A 22,414-nucleotide genomic window follows, 5' to 3' on the forward strand; every position below is an offset into this window, starting at 1 on the left:
ATCATAACGCCCCAGGGCATTTTTAGCGGGCGTAATGGATCATAACGCCCGCTCGTTGAGCGAGAATAAGCAAAATCTAGAACGAATGAAAGAAATTATTGATTTCCCAGAATTTTGAACCAAGTACAAGAAACAACTCAACAAACAAAATATCAATTCTTGAAAGTACGCCAAAAACTTTGTCTTATACATGTATATGGCAATGATTTTATTCTTCAACTTCCATTGATTGAATATTTCATAATCCTTGTCGCAAATTAGTCTGGATTTTTCCAGGAATAAATTCGCAGCTTTGGCTGCATTTTCTAGTCCATGAACTAGCCATCAAAGGGTCCACAGCATACATGATAATAATAATGCAATATGCCAGTTAATTTATGGAGGTAAGATATTGTTAACTATAAAAACTGAAGTGAATTCGCAACTTTTCACACGAATAATGGATAAGAACAAAAACTAGTGATCAAACATCATGCACACCGCAAAATAATAAGAATTTTATGAAAACACCTAAAATTGCCTATTTTCGAACTAGTTTTTTCAAGCACAAGGCCAGTTTGTGATTAAGTATAGCGATTGTAGCTCATGTTAATCCTAGATTATTCTATATTATTACCCCTAATTAAAATTATTCTAAGTACACATAGTTAATCTGAAACCTCAGTACATACTTAAATGTGAATTAAATCAATTTTTCTTACATAACTTTTATAACTGAGAATAAACCCCCTCTAGTTTAAAAAATCATGTTTTTTTTTAATTGTGAGTAATAAAAATAATATAGAAAAAATTGTTTTAATAATAAACATTTACTGAGGTTCTCGATTAATTACTTAGAATAATTTCAATTGGGGGTTATAATACAATAATCTAGGATTAAAATGGGCGAAAAACGCTATACTTAATCAAAAATATTTCGAAAATCGGCAATTTTAGATATTTTCATAAAATTCTAATTATTTTGAAAACGGTACTTTTTCGCTGAACTAACATTGGTGTCATTCGAAAGTATTTGGTCTACTCTATCGTGGTGTGACGTTTGATTCACTAGTTTTGGGACACCCTGTATATACCTACCTTTATTATAGGAATTATCGATAATTGGTGGTCTGAATTTCGAATGTCCATGAATTAATATTCAATAAAGAGATAAAAGGTACATGAATATCTATAGCTTCCATCAATATGCTCCAAGAAGAAACGGAGAAATAATATCTTTGGAGTAATACGTAGGTTTCTTTGTATTTCATGATAATTCGAATACAGCTCCAAATACCATCTAGGAAGTAAGCTTGAGCACGATTCCTATTTGCTGGAGTGCAGGTGGTATATCGTCCGCCAACCCCCTTCATACCTTTTTCATTCGGCTTAGTTTGTATAAATTTCAACCGGGAAACGGCCAAACGAGGATAATATGCCATTTTGCATTTATGCTGCTACCTAGTGATACAGTGATACATACGAACGTTCCTCCATTTTCTAAGTGTTTCTCTGGATCTGGATAGTGTGCATCAGTGTATCAATTTGAATCGAATGTAACGGAATTCTTCGTTTTTTTTTCACAGGAAGAGATGACATAATCTGTCATTTGGTAAGTAAAACATTGGAAAAATATCCCAGTATATTTTGTCAACAGTTTACTGGCTCCAGGTAATCTTAAAGAAATCACATTGGAAGAATATCTTTTGTAACTTTCATTGCAAGTCAATACTCAAATATATGTTTTTCGAAGTGTTTTTACCTATTGCTTGGTGTTTTGCGATATCAGGTAGAGACTTCAGATTGATAATTTGTTCAAATCAATTGAATATATGCTCCCTAAAATAGCACTTTCGCATGCACCTTACCACAAATATAATAGCTTATATGTCACTCAAGCATGTTTTTTATCTATACATTCACAGAAGTCACAGCAATGAGGAAACAACTCCAAGAAATCACGTTGCAATATTGGCGAGATTGCGGAGAAGAGGTACAAAGGAAAATCGGAAATTAATAAACGGTTCAGAGACATATTTCCTCTTAAAGATGAAGATAATCTGAAACAATTGATCTTGACACTAGATACCGAGCCCAAACTATTTGAAGACTTGGTAAGTTGGTTTCTCCTCTGCAATGGGGATTGTCTTACCCCGCCCCCAAATTCATTTGTTTGCTTATATTCAATATTTTTATAGAAGTTGTTTCTCAGTGGAATTGGGGGTTCTGGACCCAAAGACCATCATAGACGCATATTCAAGTCTATTTTCAGAAATGAGTTGGGGATGAAATGCTCATGGAAGAGACAAAGAGCAACATTCGCCTAGAGAATCTGAATGTCATTTTCACCTGTATATATGAGTATAGTTTCAGACTGGTTAGCACAAAACTAAAATCCTCATACCATTCCATTCTGACTATTAATCAAATTATTCCAGGGTTATTGGAGATAAATATTTGAAGTTGGATATTACTGTCATGTAATTATACTATATATGATATTGAATTTCGTGATATTAAATATTTCCAGAAGAAATGTAATGGTTTTGTCTATACAAATTTTAGAGAAAATCGTTCAAAAATATTCAATTTCTCGTTTTGTTGGATGCATTCACTAGTCCTTTTGGGGTATTTGCTTACTAGTATTTGGTATTTTTATAGGTGTACTGAAGGAGCCATGGAAAACGACAGATAAAGAATTTGAAATTTTTCACAAGACTGGTTGCGGCATTGTGCTCAAAGAAAGAAGAGGGAAAAAGCAAAGACAAAATGATAAGTACATTGTGAAACGACGACCTTGGTGTGAATAAAGAAATATTCATTTAAATTGGGTATTTTTTTCCACCGTGCTCCTTGATTCTAACAATTATTTAGGATCATCGGGTTATTATAGGAATCTTGAAACGCCGTGAATGCAGGGGAGAAATAATATTTTTAAGAAAATTTTCCTTTGACTTTAACACTTATTAGTTTTCAGCATGGGTACAAGTTCTATACAAACAATTGATTTTCTATCGCAACACTCCCTTCATGTAGTGTAAGTTGATCATATTTGTAGTATATGTCTTCAACAACCACAAGGCATTTTTCCATTTCTTCCAGTGACATCAGTAGGTATATGAGGTTCGGATTCAATCGGAACAAAAATTGCGCCTTCGATTTCTTGAAAACAAAAATTAATTGTGAAATGCCCATTCAGTTTCGAGAAAATGTTGTCTGGAACCTTTAGTGAAAAAAAGCATTTTGTGCATGTACTACAATGAGTACAATGGTACTCCCATCTGTCTTTTTTTTTTCGATAGAAACATCTGGAAGTTGGCCGAGTGATGCCGAGTACTTTGTTAAATTTCATCAGTTGATATAGAGAGCGTTAGAAAAGCAACCAGGCAAATTCGAGAGAAGACACCGAGTGAATTTGAACAAACAATCCATATAAACAAACATCAAAATGCTATACCAACTTTTCTCAGAAATTTCACAACCACTGTATCCTGAACAATATATGCATTTCACACATTTGGTTATATGATTGTTCAAATTTCTTCAAGGTGCCACTTCAAATTTGGCGGGGTGCTTTTTTAACACGCTGTATATTCCAAAAGTTTCCAAAGTACTCGCCTAGAGGCTATATATGCGCATTTCGCACTAAACTCGATGGAGGCACTGCATGCGATGATCACAAAGATAGCATGTGTGCTAGCTCACAGAGACCTTAATATGAGCAGTAAATGAGAAAATCTCAAAGCACACGCCACATTATTTCGCAGAGAACTCGCTAGAGGCATTGCCAGCGATGATCGCACAGTAGGTTCGCGTGCGAGCTCACAGAGACCTCAACATGAGCAGTAAATGCGAATATTCCAAAGTACAGGCCAAAGGACATCCCAGAGAACTCCCACAAGATATCGCAGAGAACTTGCCAATGTGTATTGTTCGAGAATTTCCCCGTGGGATATCGCTAAGAACTCGCTGAGAATATTCCGGCGGCGGACATTTGGAGGAGATATAGAGCTCTCTATAACTTTTCAGAGGAGTAACAAAAGACGTCACAATTTCCACAAAGGAATTCGCCGAGATATCCTTAGAACCTCATCGTTTTACTTGGGTAACGATTAAAACATCTAATTCCTTGTCTTTGAAAAGATACAGAGTGATTCACCTCGATGGCCTGTTAGCGGTTTAAGGAAAACTAATTATAATATTTTTTCTGAAAATTTGTATGTTAGGGTTTTCGACATGCAATGACTTCCACTTCCACTTCCACTAGATCTTTGATCTAGTAATTATAGGATCACTTACTTCAAATGAGTTCAAAATTAAATCAGTATTCAATGATATAATTGCTGCTAAGCGTAACTTGAACAATCTTCATTGGTTGCATAAAAATTTAAATAATCAATTCAATCATAATCAATATAAAACAGCAAAATCATCTTATCAATCCCTGATCAAAAATACAAAATATGAATTTTTATATACACTTCTCACAAAAATTAAAGGAACAAAAAAATTTTCGGAATTTTTTGGTGATTTGCAACAGGCTGTATTTCAGTGAAAAATGGTCGTACAGGAAATAAAAAAAAACGCTTTTGAAACTTGAAGACTCTAGTTTTTGAATTCATTGGTCAAAAATTTTTCGGTGTACCGGTAGCCATGCAATCCTCAGATTAAGTACGAAGAAAAAATTTTTCACATTTTTTTTTGCTCTATGGGCATGGAAAAATTTTTTCGAGCTAGACCAATACATAGGTCGGATAGCCTCTTTATTCAGCTTCAATTTGCTTTTTACGGGCTTCAGATACGACCATTTGTCTTGGAGATATCAAATTTTGAATGCAAAAGGATCCTTATTCACTCAACTGCCAATATCTCTGGAACTACTGGTCGCCCAGCGAGCTGCCAGGCGGCGTCTTTTTCTGCAGAAAATTTCCTACAAAAATCTGCTATGGTTAATTTTAAAAAAATTTTTTTTTCACCTGTTACGTTAACGTGAAAAAAGAGCAAAAAAATGCCATATTTCCTTTTTTTCGTTAATCGCCTATATCTTCGTCAATATTGGGGGGAAAGCTTAGGTTAGAAAAAAATTTTACAGTCTAATGTATCCCAAAGGCCCCCCTAAATCAGTATATTGATCGGTTCAGCGGTTTTCCTGGACCGATTGATTGAAATTTTGAAAAAATTACGGGAACAAGGTTTTTGTTCCTTAAACTTGACCTAATCTTTTTAAAAATCAATGATTTCATTTTTTGTCACGTTTTACTCAATTTTGTGTTGAAGATTAATTATCGAAAAAAAAAACAAAAAAAAATTTTGAAAATTTCCAAAAAAAAATTTGTTGAGAATTTAAAAAGATCAAAAAAATCAAGAAGCCCTTTCTGACTAAAAAAATTTTTTTTTGGAAATTTTCGAAATTTTTGAAAATTTTTTTTGGATTTTTTTTTCGATAATTAATCTTTAAAAAACACAAAATTGAGTGAAACGTGAAAAAAAATGAAATTATTGATTTTTAAAAAGATTAGGTCAAGTTTAAGTAACAAAAACCTTGTTCCCTTAATTTTTTCAAAATTTCAATCAATCGGTCCAGGAAAACCGCTGAACCGATCAATCTACTGATTTAGGGGGGCCTTTGGGATACATTAGACTGTAAAATTCTCTTCTAACCTAAACTTTCCCCCCAATATTGACGAAGATATAGGCGATTAACGAAAAAAAGGAAAAATGGCATTTTTTTGCCCTTTTTTCACGTTAACGTAACAGGTGAAAAAAAATTTTTTTTTAAATTAACCATAGCAGATTTTCGTAGGAAATTTTCCGAAGAAAAAGACGCCGCCTGGCAGCCCGCTGGGCGACCAGTAGTTCCAGAGATATTGGCAGTTGAATGAAAAAGGATCCTTTGCATTCAAAATTTGATATCTCAAAGACAAATGGTCGTATCTGAAGCCCGTAAAAAGCAAATTGAAGCTGAATAAAGAGGCTATGCGACCTATGCATTGGTCTAGCTCGAAAAAATTTTTCCATGCCCATAGAGCAAAAAAAAAATGTGAAAAATTTTGAAAATTTTTTCTTCGTAATTAATCTAAGGATTGCATGGCTATCGGTGCTCCGAAAAATTTTTGACCAATGAATTCAAAAACTAGAGTCTTCAAGCTTCAAAAGCGTTTTTTTTTATTTCCTGTACGACCATTTTTCACTGAAATACAGCCTGTTGAAAATCACCAAAAAATTCCAAAAATTTTTTTGTTCCTTTAATTTTTGTGAGAAGTTAAAATAAATTGAAAAATCTGACAATAAGAATAAAACTGTCTGGAGTATGGTGAACACTATGACTGGAAGAAAAACAACTGCTCCAAAATCCATTTCGCTCATTGTTGATAGCGTTCCACTTAAGGATCCCAAAGTTGTAGCAGAGATCTTCGTTGATTATTTTACCACGGTTGCTGAGACATCCCTGAATAGTTATTATAAGGGTTCCTGTACCACTTCATCCATATCAAGTGAAAACTTTTTGCTCTATCCTGTTTTCAAACACGAAGTGGTTGATATTGTTAAATCACATAAAAATAGCGGTTCGGGAGCTGATTTCGTTTCTGCGCGACTATTGAAACTAATAATTGGTGAGATAAGCACTCACTTCGCGTATAAATAAATAAATAAATAATAACTTTATTTCAAGGAATCTCCGTACAAAGATCAAATGAAATCGACGTCACAAAAATACATTTACAAACGCTTTGCAGCTACAAAGTATTCGCTCAGTGAATATGGTTCAATATCAATAAGACAGTTTTTCAGTCTTTTTTTGAAAACATTTATGTTATTATATTATTTATATTATATTATTATATTATATTATATTATATTATATTATATTATGAACATTTCAGTAGAAACTGGAGTTTTTCCTCGTCTTCTCAAGAAGGCAACTGTTTTTCCAATTTTCAAAAAAGATGATTTGGATGCTGTTTCAAATTACAGACCTATTGCCATCCTGAGTACCTTTTCTAAAGTATTTGAGAAAATAGTATATGGTAGAATGATGACGTATCTTGACAGATTTGAGATCCTTGATGCTGCTCAGCATGGCTTTAGGTCAGGTCGTTCAACCCAAACTGGGACGTTAAATTTTGTTGAATTTACGAATTTTATGAACATCTAGATAATGGCTCATATGTAACAGCTTTATTTTTTGATTTGTCAATGGCATTTGATAGTCTCTCGCACCAGTTCATATTAGATAATTTTTATAACTTTGGATTCAGAGGCATCTTTCTAGATTGGATTCGAAGTTATCTTGAGTGTAGAATCGCGTCAGTTCGTGTGGGTGATTGCGTTTCAAGTGAACGTTACTTGAAATTGGGAGTGCCTCAGGGATCTGTTCGTGGGCCACTTTGGTTCCTTCTATTCATAAACGACCTTCCATCAAATTTGAAGAAAATATTCCTACGCTTACTAAACTGTGATCGCTCAGTGCTCAGGTTGATCAGGATAATTTTATTTGCTGACTGCAGATACGTTGGAGGAGTTGCAAAGCTTATGTGAATTGCTTGTGCAAAGTTTCGATGAATGGTGTCTTAGGAACCGGATTAGAATGAACGTTGATAAAACAGAATGCATTCATTTTAGTTTGTCCAGCTTCTATGATGACAGATTTGTTGTTCGTTACCTTGATACAATTATCACAGCTAAAAGCCACACTAAGTTTCTAGGTATCCATATTGATAGACACTTGAAATGGCATACGCATATCGATGCCGTTAAAACAAAAAACTCAATAATTCCTATTTTGCATTGAGTAGAGTGAGGAGCGCCCTTACATTAACATCTATGATTAACATCTAATATTGCTTGGTGTATAGCCAACTGACTTATAATATCCTGCAATGGGGTAACTCTTCCGAAAAAAACAAAGTTTTTATTATTCAGAAACGAATAATCCGTTTGATTTTCAACTGTCATCCGCGTTCCTCTTGCATGCCCATCTTCAAAGAAAATGGTATTTTTACTCTGGCCTCTTTGTTCATTTTCAGGTGTCTTATGAATAAAAAGAAAATGACGACAGTATTGTGAAACTCTCTAGTTTCCATTCTCATAATACGAGAAATAAGGACCAATTATATTTCCCTATGCATAAAACTGCGAAATTAGAAATGTCTCCATTTTATCAAGGTGTCAAACTTTTCAATCACCTTCCTCGTTACATACAATGTCTTCAAAAAAATTAATTCAAAATGGTAGTCAAGGAGTTGTTACTGAAACGGTGTTTTTATGACACAATAAATGGGCATATATGTCTAAATATTGTAATGAATGAAATTTTGACTTGTCCTATACATAAATCTCTGTATTAAAAGATGAATAAATATCTATCAATCTTTCTAATATAAATACTCACAGAAACAGTATGAGAGTGTTCACATCTTCTTCTAGGGCTGTGGTCAATAGCTGTCATTTGTTGTTTCATGGAATCGTAATCTCTATTGCTTCCAGTGCCGCTAATCTTATTCATGCTGAAATTCCTCGAAGGGGTACCTGATTGAGAACATAACTTATATATTTTTTTTTTCAATAATGAAAATTTTCTATATATGTAGGTACGTTTGAAATTGGTATCTGAATGATAATCAACATGTATAAAGAAAAGATTTGTTGAAGCAGCAATGGAGAATGCTCACTAATTTTGATCTTTAGATATTCCTATTCTCTATAAAGAATAAAAATATTGTGTGAAAAAATTATTTCGATACATCAATTAATACCAGAGATATTGAATTGTAAACATGGATGCACGGCTCCAGTTCACCACTCCTGCGATCGCTTCGTGTGACGTCATATTGCCACACTAGTGCAGTACGTAGCGCGCTCTCGTACGAATCATAAGGAGATGACATTGAAAATGTCTAATCCGAATACGAGAAATATAAAAATACAACGATTAATGCACCGAATGTCCTTTTTTGGTCCATTTGGATGTCAAAATGCGACGAAAATGGATAAAATCTATGAAGAGGTTGGATCCGCTTGAAGCTAAGAGCAGCATATATTTATTTAGTTATTTTTATTCATTTACTAGCTGACCCGGCAAACCTAGTTTTGCCATTTAAATTATTTCTAGGGTAGATAATAATAACTAACTCATCGTGATTGCTCGATTGGTCGTAAGAAAAAGGAATGCCTTTTTTTCTGTTCTGTACAATTGTTTTTCGGAATATTTTGTTATATAAACCTTGCCCTAACAATAATAAACACAACAAAAAAGAATTGTCCAATTTGGTGCGATCGTTTGAACAATAAAGCATTTTGAAGTAAACCATAGATCCTCTTTTATTAATATATAGATTTATTCACATGAAGCAAAAGAAAACATTCAATATGAGCAACGACCAACATAACAAAATTTTTATTCTCAGAGTTGTCACTTGGATTTGCTCGACACAGAGAAGTCGCTGAAGGCTATCGACGCGATTGTAGAGCCTTTCATCTGTCGTATCTGTTCTTGAAGACATTGACAGATTTTGCATTGTTGCGAAGATTATTTTGACGTAGGTACAGGGTGACCAGTGAGGGGATCTCGGAAACTAGAATAGCTACGGCATAACCAATGGCACATTTCCGAGCTCTTTGTCAGAGAAACAAAGAATGGTAAAAACCGAATTCTCATACGATCCTTACTTTTTGAGTCATTAGCAAAAAATAAGATTTCAACGATTTCGAGAAGTTCCCATAAATTTTTGTTTTTGAAGGTACAGATCGAAACTTGAACTTTCTACTGGCACTTTTTTACGTAGAATCCACTGACGAGCTCAAAATATTTTATCATTTCGAATCGTTAGGCGAACTTCAATTTTTTTGTTATTTTTGAATTGGAAAAAAATTATTTTATCTGTAGATAACGCCCTGTAGAATGACAATTTATCATATACATAAGTATACTTATACTTTAACCCTCTTTGCATTTAACTGATGTACTCAAGTACGTGGATATCAATAAAATCAGGCCAGGGGGACAAAACCTTCGATCTGCTAATATCCTATACGTAATATTCAACTTGAAGCAGACTTATTTCCGTCATCCTTTGTATATTGTATATTTTATAGGCAGTAAGTTATAAGTACAAGTATTAAAGCATATTAATACACTGCGCAAAAAAATTTACGCACATTATGGAAATCTCAAATTTATTCTACAACTGAAGGTGTTCTCCATGATGATTATTTTTATCAGAATTATGCATGGCAGTGTTATCTACTTTCAACGGTTTTCTTCAATACAGATGTTTTTTCCCAGCAGGAATAAAAAAAGATGATATTATCGGATTTTGAATGTATTGGCTCCATTCTAAAATCAGTTGTTCTCGATCAATTCTAGTGATCAATAGTTTTTCTTTGTTTGATTTTCTACACTCGATCGCTATGCAACGCGAAACACGCAATTTGACCCAAGAGGAATGTGCCCAAGCGGTAGTTTTGTGAGAAGAAGGGTGGACATAAACAAGAATTGCAGAAAGGTTTGGAGTTTCCCATACAAGTGTGTCCAGAATGTTGCAGCGATTCAGGGAGATAGCTATGAATGTCTGAAGACCAGGACAGGGTAGACCACTGGTAACAATTGCCATTCAAGAACGTTACTTGACAGTTTCTTCGTTGAGACAACGGTTTGCAACCGCTCGCCTCCTGCATATTCAGCTTGAACAAACTCACGAGGTTCAAATTAGCACTCAGACAATAAGAAATCGCCTCAGAGAATATGATTTAAGGCCTCGTGTCGCGGCTAGAGGCCCAGCTCTTTATTTATTTATTTATTTATTCAAAAGAAGAATACAAACAGCTATTTCAACCCAATACAGTATTCACAATTCAAAAAAATTCGATCATCATACAGTCCCAGTAATATATAAACCTAACTCATTCTACATATATAGTACTCAACCCAGTAACACGAAAAGAAAACAGATCTTAACTTTTTCTCAGGGACCCTAAATGACACCAGCTGCAGAAGGCTAGGGACCGAGAGGACACCATTCGAAATTTTGTACAACAAACATAAATCATTTAATTTTCTACGATCTTCCAAGCTGATCAAATTAAACCTTTGTTGAGCTTCTACATAATTATGGTTATCAATTTGAAAGTAATTACGGAAAGCAAGGTGTTTCAAAAATTTATGCAGCACGCTTTCTAACCTTTTTATATAGTATTTGTAATGAGGGTTCCAGATTGGAGATACGAAATTGAGCTTACTCACCACAAAGGCATGAAACAACGTTAGTAGTGATCTATTTCTCCTAAACGATCTACCATGTCGAAGGACAAATCTTCTTCTTCTTCTTCCTCTTTTATTTAGGTCGTAACCTGTTCTTCTTCACGGTGTCTCTACCGAAGTGGATACCCAGCTCTCCAGCCATCTTTTCCTCGGTCTTCATATGTCTCTCCTTCCAATGGGTTTTCGATCTCGTGCTATCTTTATAAGTCTTTCATAGCCCGCTCTACCGACATGATCATTCCATTCTCTGCGTCTCTTTCTGACGAATTTCCCGATGTCCACCACTCCGCATTTTTCCCTTATCGCCGAGTTCCTTATGCGATCTCTTCTGTTTTTTCCAACTATATTCCTCAGTGTACTCATTTCGGCCGTACGTAATAGTTGTTTAGTCCTATTCGTGTCAGCTCGTGTCTCCGCAGCGTAAGTCAATACGGGCCTTACCATCGTTTTGTAGATCTTTACTTTGCTCTCTGTCCTGAGGTGTTTATTCCTCCATGTAACGTCTCTCAGATATCCAGATATGCGTGCCCCCTTCATAACCTGTTGCCTGACTTCTTTATAATTATTTCCATCGCTCGTTACTTCTACACCCAAGTACTTGATATTCATTACTTGCTCTATGATCTTATCGTCCACCATCAATTTACACCTTATGGGATTTTTCGATATCACCAATGATTTTGTTTTTTCCGTTGATATCAACATATTCAAGGTCGTCGCCGCTTCCGAAAAGGCGTGAAGGAGTCCTTGTAGATTGTCCTCTGAATCTGCGATCAAGACCGCATCGTCCGCGTAGCATAAAATGATAATATCTTTGCCACTCATAGTATAACCCTTCATGTTTTTAACTCTGTCAATCAACTTGTTCATTATTAGATTGAAAATCATAGGACTTAGGGAGTCTCCTTGGCGGATACCATTTGGTGTTTTAATTTCCCTCGTTACACCTGATGTTGTTTGAACTCTTGTTTTCGTGTTCGTGTATAGGTAGATCTTTGATCAGCTTCGTTAATTGTTTTGGTGTGTTATTCAACTGCAGAATTGCTATCACGTCTTTCAGCCTAACGCGATCGAATGCCTTTTTTGGATCCACGAAGCACATAAACGCCGGCGTATTGAATTCGATAGCTTTCTCGACTATCTGACGAATTATAAATATAGCATTCGTTGTTGACCGATTTTTACGGAATGCCTGCTGTTCTTCATTGATGTTCAGGTACGGTTGCAGTTTTCCCAAAATAATCTTGGTGAATAATTTTTGTACTGAGGACAAATCCCAGCATTTTATTTGATGATGAGATGATGTTTTCTATGTGCTCAATGAAATTTAATTTACTATCTAGCGTTACCCCCAAATCTCGGATACTTCTAACTTGCTGCAGCTGAATTTGGTCAATCGAATAAAAGAAATCAATGATATTTCTATTCCTTGTGAAAGTTATTTTAAAACATTTCTTTAGATTTAAATATAGAAAATTTTTTCTGTAGAAGTCACATGGTCTATCCAGATCCTCCTGAAACCGAATACAGTCCTCAAAACTATTTATTCTCAGATATATCTTCAAATCATCTGCATATAGTAAAAATTGAGCGTAACGAAACAGGATGATATATTGTTCACATAAACAATGAAAAAGAGGGGTCCAAGGTGAGAACCTTGCGGCACACCCGATGTACTAACAAACTGCCTAGATTTTTGACCATTTATACACACAAATTGAGATCTATTTAATACTAGCTGACCCGGCAAACGTTGTTTTGCCATATAAATAATTTCCTTTTGTATGTTGTATTATGTATGTATCATAAAAAAAAATAGAAATTAAAAATTTTGTCTAAAAAATAAAAAAAAAATTTAGGGGTGGACTACCCCTAACATTTAGGGGGATGAAAAATAGATGTTGGCCGATTCTCATAGATACCGGATAAGCACAAAAAATTTCATCAAAATCGGTCTAGCCGTTTCGGAGGAGTATGGCAACGAAAACTGTGACACGAGAATTTTATATATTAGATGTAGGATTTCGTCCATCTGAACAAGCTGCCGCATACACCTACCTCGGCCAAGAGACGCAACAATACTGAATGATTAACCTTGTCAAACGCCTTCTTGAAATCAGTATATACTACGTCGATTTGACTTTGGCATTCAATCCCCTCATGAAGGTGATCAAGAAAGCTCACAAGAATGGTTTCCAGACTACGACCTTTGATGAAGCCATGTTGATTCTCTATAATCAAGTTTTTAACATGATAAGCGATGAATTTATATACCAACGACTCAAACATCTTAGGAATTGTCGACAAAATAGATATACAGTCCCTGGCCAGTTTATTAGACGCACTGAGGATTTTTTTTATATTTACTGGTATTGCCCGAGGAAAAAGCAGAATATTTGAATTTCATTTCCACAGAATGTCAGTTTTATCTACGACTCTCATTAAATTGTTCTATTTGGCATTTATTTTTGATGTTGTAGTATTAGTACTTAAGTATGAATCAGTACTATGTCTTCCAGTGGATGTCTTGCATTCTGCAGGTTCGGACGTTATTTCGATAATCCACATATGAAATCATTATCCTCGAATGTAGCAAACCAAACAATTCTGCATTGATAGTATGAAGCTCTCATAGCTACACAGGGTGGCTCAGCAAAATATTAGAATTTCATGTTTAATCATCAATAAATCAATATTTTTTATTTAATATGATATATTATATGTGAAAACCATTTACAGATGAAGTATATGTAACATATACATTCAATTTCATAATTCAATATTGAGATTTTGCATCGAATCAATGCGTCTAATAATATGGCCAGGGACTGTAGGTCGGTAATTCTGAACAAAATTTTTTTGACCACCCTTGGGAATCGGAATAATCTTTGAGAGCTTCCAACGAGTAGGAAAAAAACCACTTCTGAGCGAATGATTGAAGATAATAGTCAACGGCAATGAAATAGACTCATGGCACCGATTCAGAAACACAGGCGGAAAGCATCAGGGCCTCTACATTGTGTAGACGCCCCCCACAACATCCCGGTTTTCATTGCCTGAAATGCAATTACCCCAGCCCATCGAAGGGCGCGTTTGGATTTTGCGAGAGAGCATATCCATTTGGAAGAGGTCGATTGGGAAAGAGTTCTCTTCGCAGATGTGTCTAGATTCTGCCTCCACCATTGTGATCGACGTTCCCTTGTATACAGACGTCCACATGAAAGATATGCTCAGTGCAATTTCCTGAATAGGTACTACTGGTTTCGGGGGAGGATCGATTATGGTATGGGGTGGAATATCTTTGACTGCTCGTACAGACCTAGTGGTCGTTGATAATGGAGCTATGAATGCTGATAAGTATATAAGGAACATTCTTGAAGAGCATGTCTTCGAATCACGTAAACCAGAGTCAAATCGGTAGCTTCATTGAGCGGAAAACGTGAATTACATTATGGATTCACATATACTGAAGTCATAATTCGCCTGAAGCCACAATGAATGGTCCTTGCATGTTACATGAAGCCATAATGATAGGAGGATATATATATATATATATATATATATATATATATATATATATATATTTACATCTGGCATACTTTATTGCGTCCTTTCAAAAAGCAACCTTATTGCGTCTCCCAGAAATACGCTACCTAGGTGGAATCTGATCGAAGTATATTAATCTACGCAAAAAATTACGTAGTTTGGTCGTTTCAGATCTCAAATATCTTTATTAATAAAGAAGTTGATATACGCACATTATTGCGTCCTTTCATGGTCCTACCATTAGTGCGTCCGGCGTATATTTTGTTTTCATATGTAGCACAATGCTGCGTCCGAATTTTATTCAATCTTTCACCATTAGCATGTTGTTGCGTCCAGCGTAGTTGCCACATATGTTTTAGAATCTGGTACAGTAGGATTATTCGAACTCGATGACGTGATGGTATTATAACATTGGCTCCAGTTATTACAACTCTCATCTTTCAAAACACCTCTATATTTATGATGGCTATCATCCTTAGTTTGTGGACTGCTCACTTGGGGAATCGTATTTCAGAATGTTTCGAACACTATTTAAGTGTCTTTTTGTCAAGAAGAGCTTTAGTGATTATGCAATAGTTTTAAAAACATTATATATTTCATTTTCGTTTTTTTTTTAATAACAAATAAATGTGAGAGAGTGGTGCTCTGGAGATAACTTAAATTAGGAATGCATTAACTGCACAGTTGTTAGTTTATCCTACGTTTATCCTACGAACAATTTGGCAGTCTGGAGAGTCAACTACTCTCTCAGGGTAGTTAAATGGACGGCGAATAAAATTCTCGAATTCGATAGGAGAGTTTGAATATGAATCGTAGCCTGCATCCTAGCTCTTCGATATACAAGGACTCCCTTTGCTTATAGGGGGACGAAACCATTGAGCATATCCTCAGTGACTGCCCAGCTGCAGACAAGGTTCGCTCAGGCTGGTTCTAGGGGAACTCATGAACTACTCCTCCTCTGTTATCACCTCTTCCCTTTGGAAGATGGCACTGGAGGTAGAAGTTTAGCTCTTTGAGCTTGTTTGTGTGCCACAATAAACCGCTTTGGTCGCGGAAGCAGGTCTGGGGGATTCGACAGATGCGCCGAACAAACTGTAACTGTAACTCTTCGATACAAAGGATATACTTTCCTCGAATGCAGGAAGACAGGGGTTTCAAAGTTTGCAATACCAACATTATACACAAAAGTTGCAAATGAAATAACATTATTGAGAGGTCAAGACCCACTCAAGGGAATAGTAGCTCATTATAAAATCGAAGTCAAAGAGATGGAGTGCTTTGGAGAAACTAATATCCGACATATGAATGGATCTTAAGCTAGTAGGAAAATCTATCACGCCAGCAGAACAAAAGATATTAGAAAGCCAGATAAGACAAGCAAAACTTAAGTTTTCATTCGAATATCATATGAGTAAACATATACTTTATATATTTCAAGAGATTGAAAGACCATGACTTGCTATAAAAATCCTCTTCTGCTTTTCTGGAGTCGGCTGAGCTGATGTCGGAAACGGGAGGATTCGTTCATCAAGATGGAGTGATACTATAGATACTAGAATATCAGGTAGTATAAGAAGAATATAATGCAAGTGGTCACCTCAACATCTTGCAGGGCTAGCCGTGATCGACGAAAACTCTTATGCACATCTTGTCCGCTTGCAGAATTCATACTTTGTCAATGTATATAGAGAGACACAATGCGAAATCCTTACTTCCATCTGAGAGAAGTTTATGGCATAGACAAATAACCAAAACTCTCATTTGTACCTCCAAAGACCAAAGCAGTTTTTGAGAATGATAAAGCTCGCATATATTGCAATTAGGCTTTTTCAACAACTTGGCATATGCCAAGTTGTTGAAAAAGCGTGTATATACACGTAATAAAGCTCGATTATGTTCTGCCAGAAAAAGATTGTGTTGTATTCCCTTCGCTGCCAAAAATAATGTGGTGGTGAACGAAGAACAGAAAAGTGAAAAATACAAAGGATCAATGTTCGAACAGGGGGCTTCATACCCAGGGCATAAAGTTTGAATGGTAAATCTGGTTGATGAATTTTTAGATCTGAGAACTGATAACGTTACTGAATTGGAGATTATTCTGGCCTGCAGAACTCTGGCAGAATGAAGAACTATCTCAAGAACGTGGGGACAACACCTGGTTCTGTCACTAGGGCAAGAAAAGGGGTTCTGGACATGACAATGGTCAACGCAGCTTCCAGAAGAAGTGTTAAAGCTTGGGAAATGGTGACCAAACCATCAATCTCTGACCATAGGATAATCGAATATAAAATAACAGAAGAGGAACTGATCCACCATTAAGATCCATCTGAAGCAAAACTTACAACAGTTCGAAACTAATTGGCCAAACCTCTCGCATTACGATCTGGAACAAAAAGTCGATCAGGGATATTTAGAGGCCTTCCACTCCAGTTATCCACTCCTGGAAGTTTGAACAAGTGAGAATGCATCTAATTAATCCTATTCGTGCATGGGCTCATGCTGACGATTCTAAAATCTTTGGTGATATAGGCTCTATTGAAGACTGCGTTTTCTGCAGCGTGCTTTGTGGACTCATTCTTGATTTGGTGTGGCAGAAATCAACTACCATTGAGCATTTTTGAGTGCAATGTCGCCACGTACACCAGGAAAAAGAACTATTTATTATATAGTTATAGTCTTGATAGCAGCGTCCTGAGCAAAAAGACGGAGATAAAAGATCTTGGCGTTGTTTTGATCAAAGTTTTACATTTGTTCCTCACGTCAATCATTTACTTGGTACGAGGCCAAGAATGTATGAATTCATCGTGCGTAATGGCAGATATTTTCTGATCCGGATACCATGATTTTGCTGTTCAATACATTTGTGACAAGCAAACTGGAGTTTGGATGCATTGCTTGGAACCCAATATACGATTGCCATACACATCACAATGACATATATTCCGAGAGCTGGCGACGAAAATTGTAATGGATCATAATTGAATATGAGTTAGTTTTGATGGTGTATATGAATCAGCACCCGCTAAAAGATCAGGTAGTGAAACATCTGACGGCGACGTTCTTTGATTTATATAAAATTACAATATCCGTACTTTGGGGTGACTGCTGACTGCCTCTCTTCTATTGATATGTGGTCTGAATATTTTATTCACAAATAATATATGATATTTGAGCAGTAAATGCAGTTTCAGCCAATACAATTCTTTTGAAACAACATCTTCAAGGCAGCAACTTATGTGGTGTACTGACACACCGCGTTTCACTAAAATGAGATCTGACCACTTTTTCAAATTTTCTCTTCTATGAACTAGTGATAATTTTCAATCATTACAAAATACTTGTAGAGTGTGTTGTAATTTCATATACCTACATTAAAATGCGTCGCCGCTAGGTGTTCCACTACCTGACCTTGAGAGTGGGTGCTGACTTATGTACACCCTCAATACTAAATCATATTAAATTATGCGCCAGTACAAAACTTTTGCCGAATTTCGTTGCCAGCTCTCGGACTAATGGAGGCTGTTCAGAGAAGTTTTTTCGAGTAAGATCATGCTGTTTCGTTGAATAAATTCGGTGCAGTTAAGCTAGATGTCAGGAAGGGCGTTGTTTGTTTGAGGTGGCACATCTACTCGCTAGAGTAGGATTTCATGTAAGACGCCCAAGTTCTAGACCCGTACGCTTGTTCAACCTTACTACGCCCAGAACAAATATATTGTTTCAGTCATCTGTGTACAATATGATTTGTTCTAAATTCAATCAGATCTCGCATCTCTGTGATATACACTTTGACAGACAGTCCTAATTAATTAATATATTACAAGGACACTACATATATACAAGAGTTTACATAATTTGCAGTCCTTTTTAATTTTTGTGGCAATGTCTTTTCTAATCCCACAGCACTCAGAATACAAAAGGTCATGGCAAAAGGAGTAATCAACCCCGCAATATCGCTCAATAAGCCAGACGGATAATTCACCGAAGGAGAACAGGAACGATCTTTCAGTTTTCCCAAAACAACTTTCACAGGTAGTAAACCCATAACTAGAATCGATACAGCAATATAGACCAAGTATCCTCGTAAGGAAGATTGGGATATTTAAAAAACGATGTTTGGAGTGGGCAATGAACACCTTCAATCTATATAGATCACCAGAAGTGTAAAGAAAAATGCTAGAAGAGATTCGTCTTCATCTTCCCAGATAACCAGAAGCTGCTTAGAATGTGTCATATACACAGAAAATGGAGAAGGACAAAAGTTTCCTTCACACCAAAATGGGGACCCACAATCTTCAAGAACAATTAATTTCTATTGAAGACGATGAAGAAAGTAGTAGATAACAACATAAGAACATAGAATCTGGAGAATACACCCATTCACAAATGCCAGATGGCCTACAGGACGACCGATCAACAAAAACTGCTCTGTATGACCGTATGACTCTATAGCTAGGTTCCTGATCCCTCGGGAACTAAAGGAAATGAAGAGGCAAATACACTTGCCTCTAGCAACAAGGGAAGTTGACGTTTATTCATCCAGTGGAATGAAAAATTTTTAATGAGGATAAATTCAGATGCATACTGTTACAGAAAAAATTTTTAATTCGCAAGTGAAATGAGATGACATAAGCATAAGCGGATAAAGCGATACCTTTCATGTCAATTTATAAATCCGATAATTCTCTGGAAAGTGTTATCGTTTGATTTCTAATTGAAGTGAAATAAAATTCAGGCGAGTTATATTTTTTTTTCATTCGAAAAAATAATAATGACAATATCAGTTAAAAGAACACCATAAGGTCACTTCAATCGGAGCTGCTATTGCTCTAGAGACAGAATCCAATTCTTCACCTAACAGACTTTCGAGATGACCTTGGAGCCTAGGAAGCTAAATCATTTCAGTTGTGCAAATACAACTTGGTTTACTTGTATACACAGTTGCCAGATTTAGGACGCAACATTATGCGTCGTGTGAAAGACGTATATTGACTGTATATCAGTTTTCATCATTTGAAGCGCCCCCGAAGCGGAATTTGCGTGAACTAATAATAATAATAATAATAATAATAATATATTTCAATCCTTTCAGACATTTGAAAAAAATGTATAGGACACGTACAAGAAGAAATAACTCGATAGATCGAGAGAAAAAATAAACTAATCAATCAAAATTTATACAAAAAAAATTCAGGTATGCTATAGAAACATTTATCGAGCAGTAATGATTTAACATGATATTTGAATTGCCTATCGTTCATAATTCTATAAGAGTTGGGCAATTTATTGTAAAGTTTGATGCCTGTGAATGATGGTGACAATTCATACTTGGCAGTGTTATGTTTTGGTATGCACAGTATTTCCTTATGTCTCGTCTCATATTCATGGAAGTCGGAACACTTATTCAAATGATTCAAATTAGAACGTATATATAAAAGACACTGTAAGATGTAAATACAGGGGAAAGTCAAAATCTTATGTTCCTTGAAAACTGGTCTACATGAATCCTGAGGTCTTAAGTTGAAAATAAGTCGGATTGTTATATACTTTAGGTTTCATGAGACGCACTTTACTGCGTCTGGAGATATGTTTTTCAACATGGAATAACTCTTTTATCAAAAGATGAATGAAATCTATAGTTGTTTCAAAGATAGCTCTCGACGTCCTTCACGATTTGCGACCACCCCTGTCGTTGAATCCCTCGAAATACCAGAGAAAACTTCGAAAAACAATGTTGCGTCCGGTATACGGACGCAGTATTATTCAGGACGCAATAGTGTATGGCCCAAAGACAATGTATGGACGCAACATAGTATGCTGGATAAATATATATATATATATATATATATATATATATATATATATATATATATATATATATATATATATATATATCCTCCTATCATTATGGCTTCATGTAACATGCAAGGACCATTCATTGTGGCTTCAGGCGAATTATGACTTCAGTATATGTGAATCCATAATGTAATTCACGTTTTCCGCTCAATGAAGCATACTATGTTGCGTCCATACATTGTCTTTGGGCCATACAATATTGCGTCCTGAATAATACTGCGTCCGTATACCGGACGCAGCATTGTTTTTCAAAGTTTTCTCTGGTATTTCGAGGGATTCAACGACAGGGGTGGTCGCAAATCGTGAAGGACGTCGAGAGCTATCTTTGGAACAATTATAGATTTCATTCATCTTTTGATAAGAGAGTTATTCCATGTTGAAAAACATATCTCCAGACGCAGTAAAGTGCGTCTCATGAAACCTAAAGTATATTTTTAGTTCACGCAAATTCCGCTTCGAGGGCGCTTCAAATGATGAAAACTGATATACAGTTAATATACATCTTTCACACGACGCATAATGTTGCGTCCGAAATCTGGCAACTGTGTATACAAGTAAACCAAGTTGTATTTGCACAACTGAAATGAATTAGCTTCCTAGGCTCCAAGGTCATCCCGAAAGTCTGTTAGGTGAAGAATTGGATTCTGTCTCTAGAGCAATAGCAGGTCCGATTGAAGTGCCCTTATGGTGTTCTTTTAACTGATATTGTCATTATTATAATATTTTTTCGAATGAAAAAAAATTATAACTCACGTGAATTTTATTCCACTCCAATTGGAAATCAAACGATAACACTTCCCAGAGAATTATCGGATTTATAAATTGACATGAAAGGTATCGCTTTATCCGCTTATGCTTATGTCATCTCATTTCACTTGTGAATTGAAATTTTTTTATTCCACTGGATGAATAAACGTCAACTTTCCTTGTTGCTAGAAACAAGTGTATTTGCCTCTCCATTTCCTTTAGTTCCCGAGGGACCAGGAATCTAGCTATAGAGTCACTACGGTCATACAGAGCAGTTTTTGTTGATCGGTCGTCCTGTAGGCCATCTGGCCTTTGTGAATTGGTGTATTCTCCAGATTCTATGTTCTTATGTTGTTATCTACTACTTTCTTCATCGTCTTCAATAGAAACGATGTTGAATTAATTGTTCTTGAAGATTGTGGGTCCCCATTTTGGTGTGAAGGGAACTTTTGTCCTTCTCCATTTTCTGTGTATATGACTCATTCTAAGCAGCTTCTGGTTATCTTCAGAAGATGAAGACGAATCTCTTCTAGGATTTTTCTTTACACTTCTGGTGATCTATATAGATTGAAGGTGTTCATTGACCACTCCAAACATCGTCTTTTAAATATCCCAATCTTCCTTCTTCTTGGTCTATATTGCTGTATCGATTCTAGTTATGGGTTTACTACCTGTGAAGGTTGTTTTGGAAAAACTGAAAGATCGTTCCTGTTCTCCTTCGGTGAATTATCTGTCTGGCTTATTGAGCGATATTGTGGGGTTGATTACTCCTTTTGCTATGACCTTTTGTATTCTGAGTGCTGTGGGATTAGAAGTGACTTCACCACAAAAATTAAAAAGTTCTACAAATTATGTAAACTTTTGTATATATGTAGTGAACCTGTAATATATTAATTAATAAGGACTGTTTGTCAAAGTGTATATCACAGAGATGCGAGATCTGATTGAATTTAAAACAAATCATATTGTACACAGATGACTGAAACAATATATTTGTTCTGGGCGTAGTAAGGTTGTTCAACCTTACTA

The 22,414-nt window shown here is 35.7% G+C and overlaps 1 protein-coding gene across 2 annotated transcripts in view; it reads right to left on the reverse strand.

The window, feature by feature from the left end:
• The window catches only part of LOC123317891 (disks large homolog 5), a 128,119-nt gene that overhangs the window by 79,744 nt on the left and 25,961 nt on the right, over positions 1-22,414 (reverse strand). For both annotated transcript variants that reach the window (XM_044904503.1, XM_044904505.1), the window contains exon 2: positions 8,372-8,508. In XM_044904503.1, coding sequence (XP_044760438.1) covers positions 8,372-8,508 — 137 coding nt within the window. The remainder of the gene's footprint in view (positions 1-8,371; positions 8,509-22,414) is intronic.

The sequence above is a fragment of the Coccinella septempunctata genome, chromosome 7, assembly GCF_907165205.1.
Source record: "Coccinella septempunctata chromosome 7, icCocSept1.1, whole genome shotgun sequence".
Classification (NCBI taxonomy): domain Eukaryota; kingdom Metazoa; phylum Arthropoda; class Insecta; order Coleoptera; family Coccinellidae; genus Coccinella; species Coccinella septempunctata.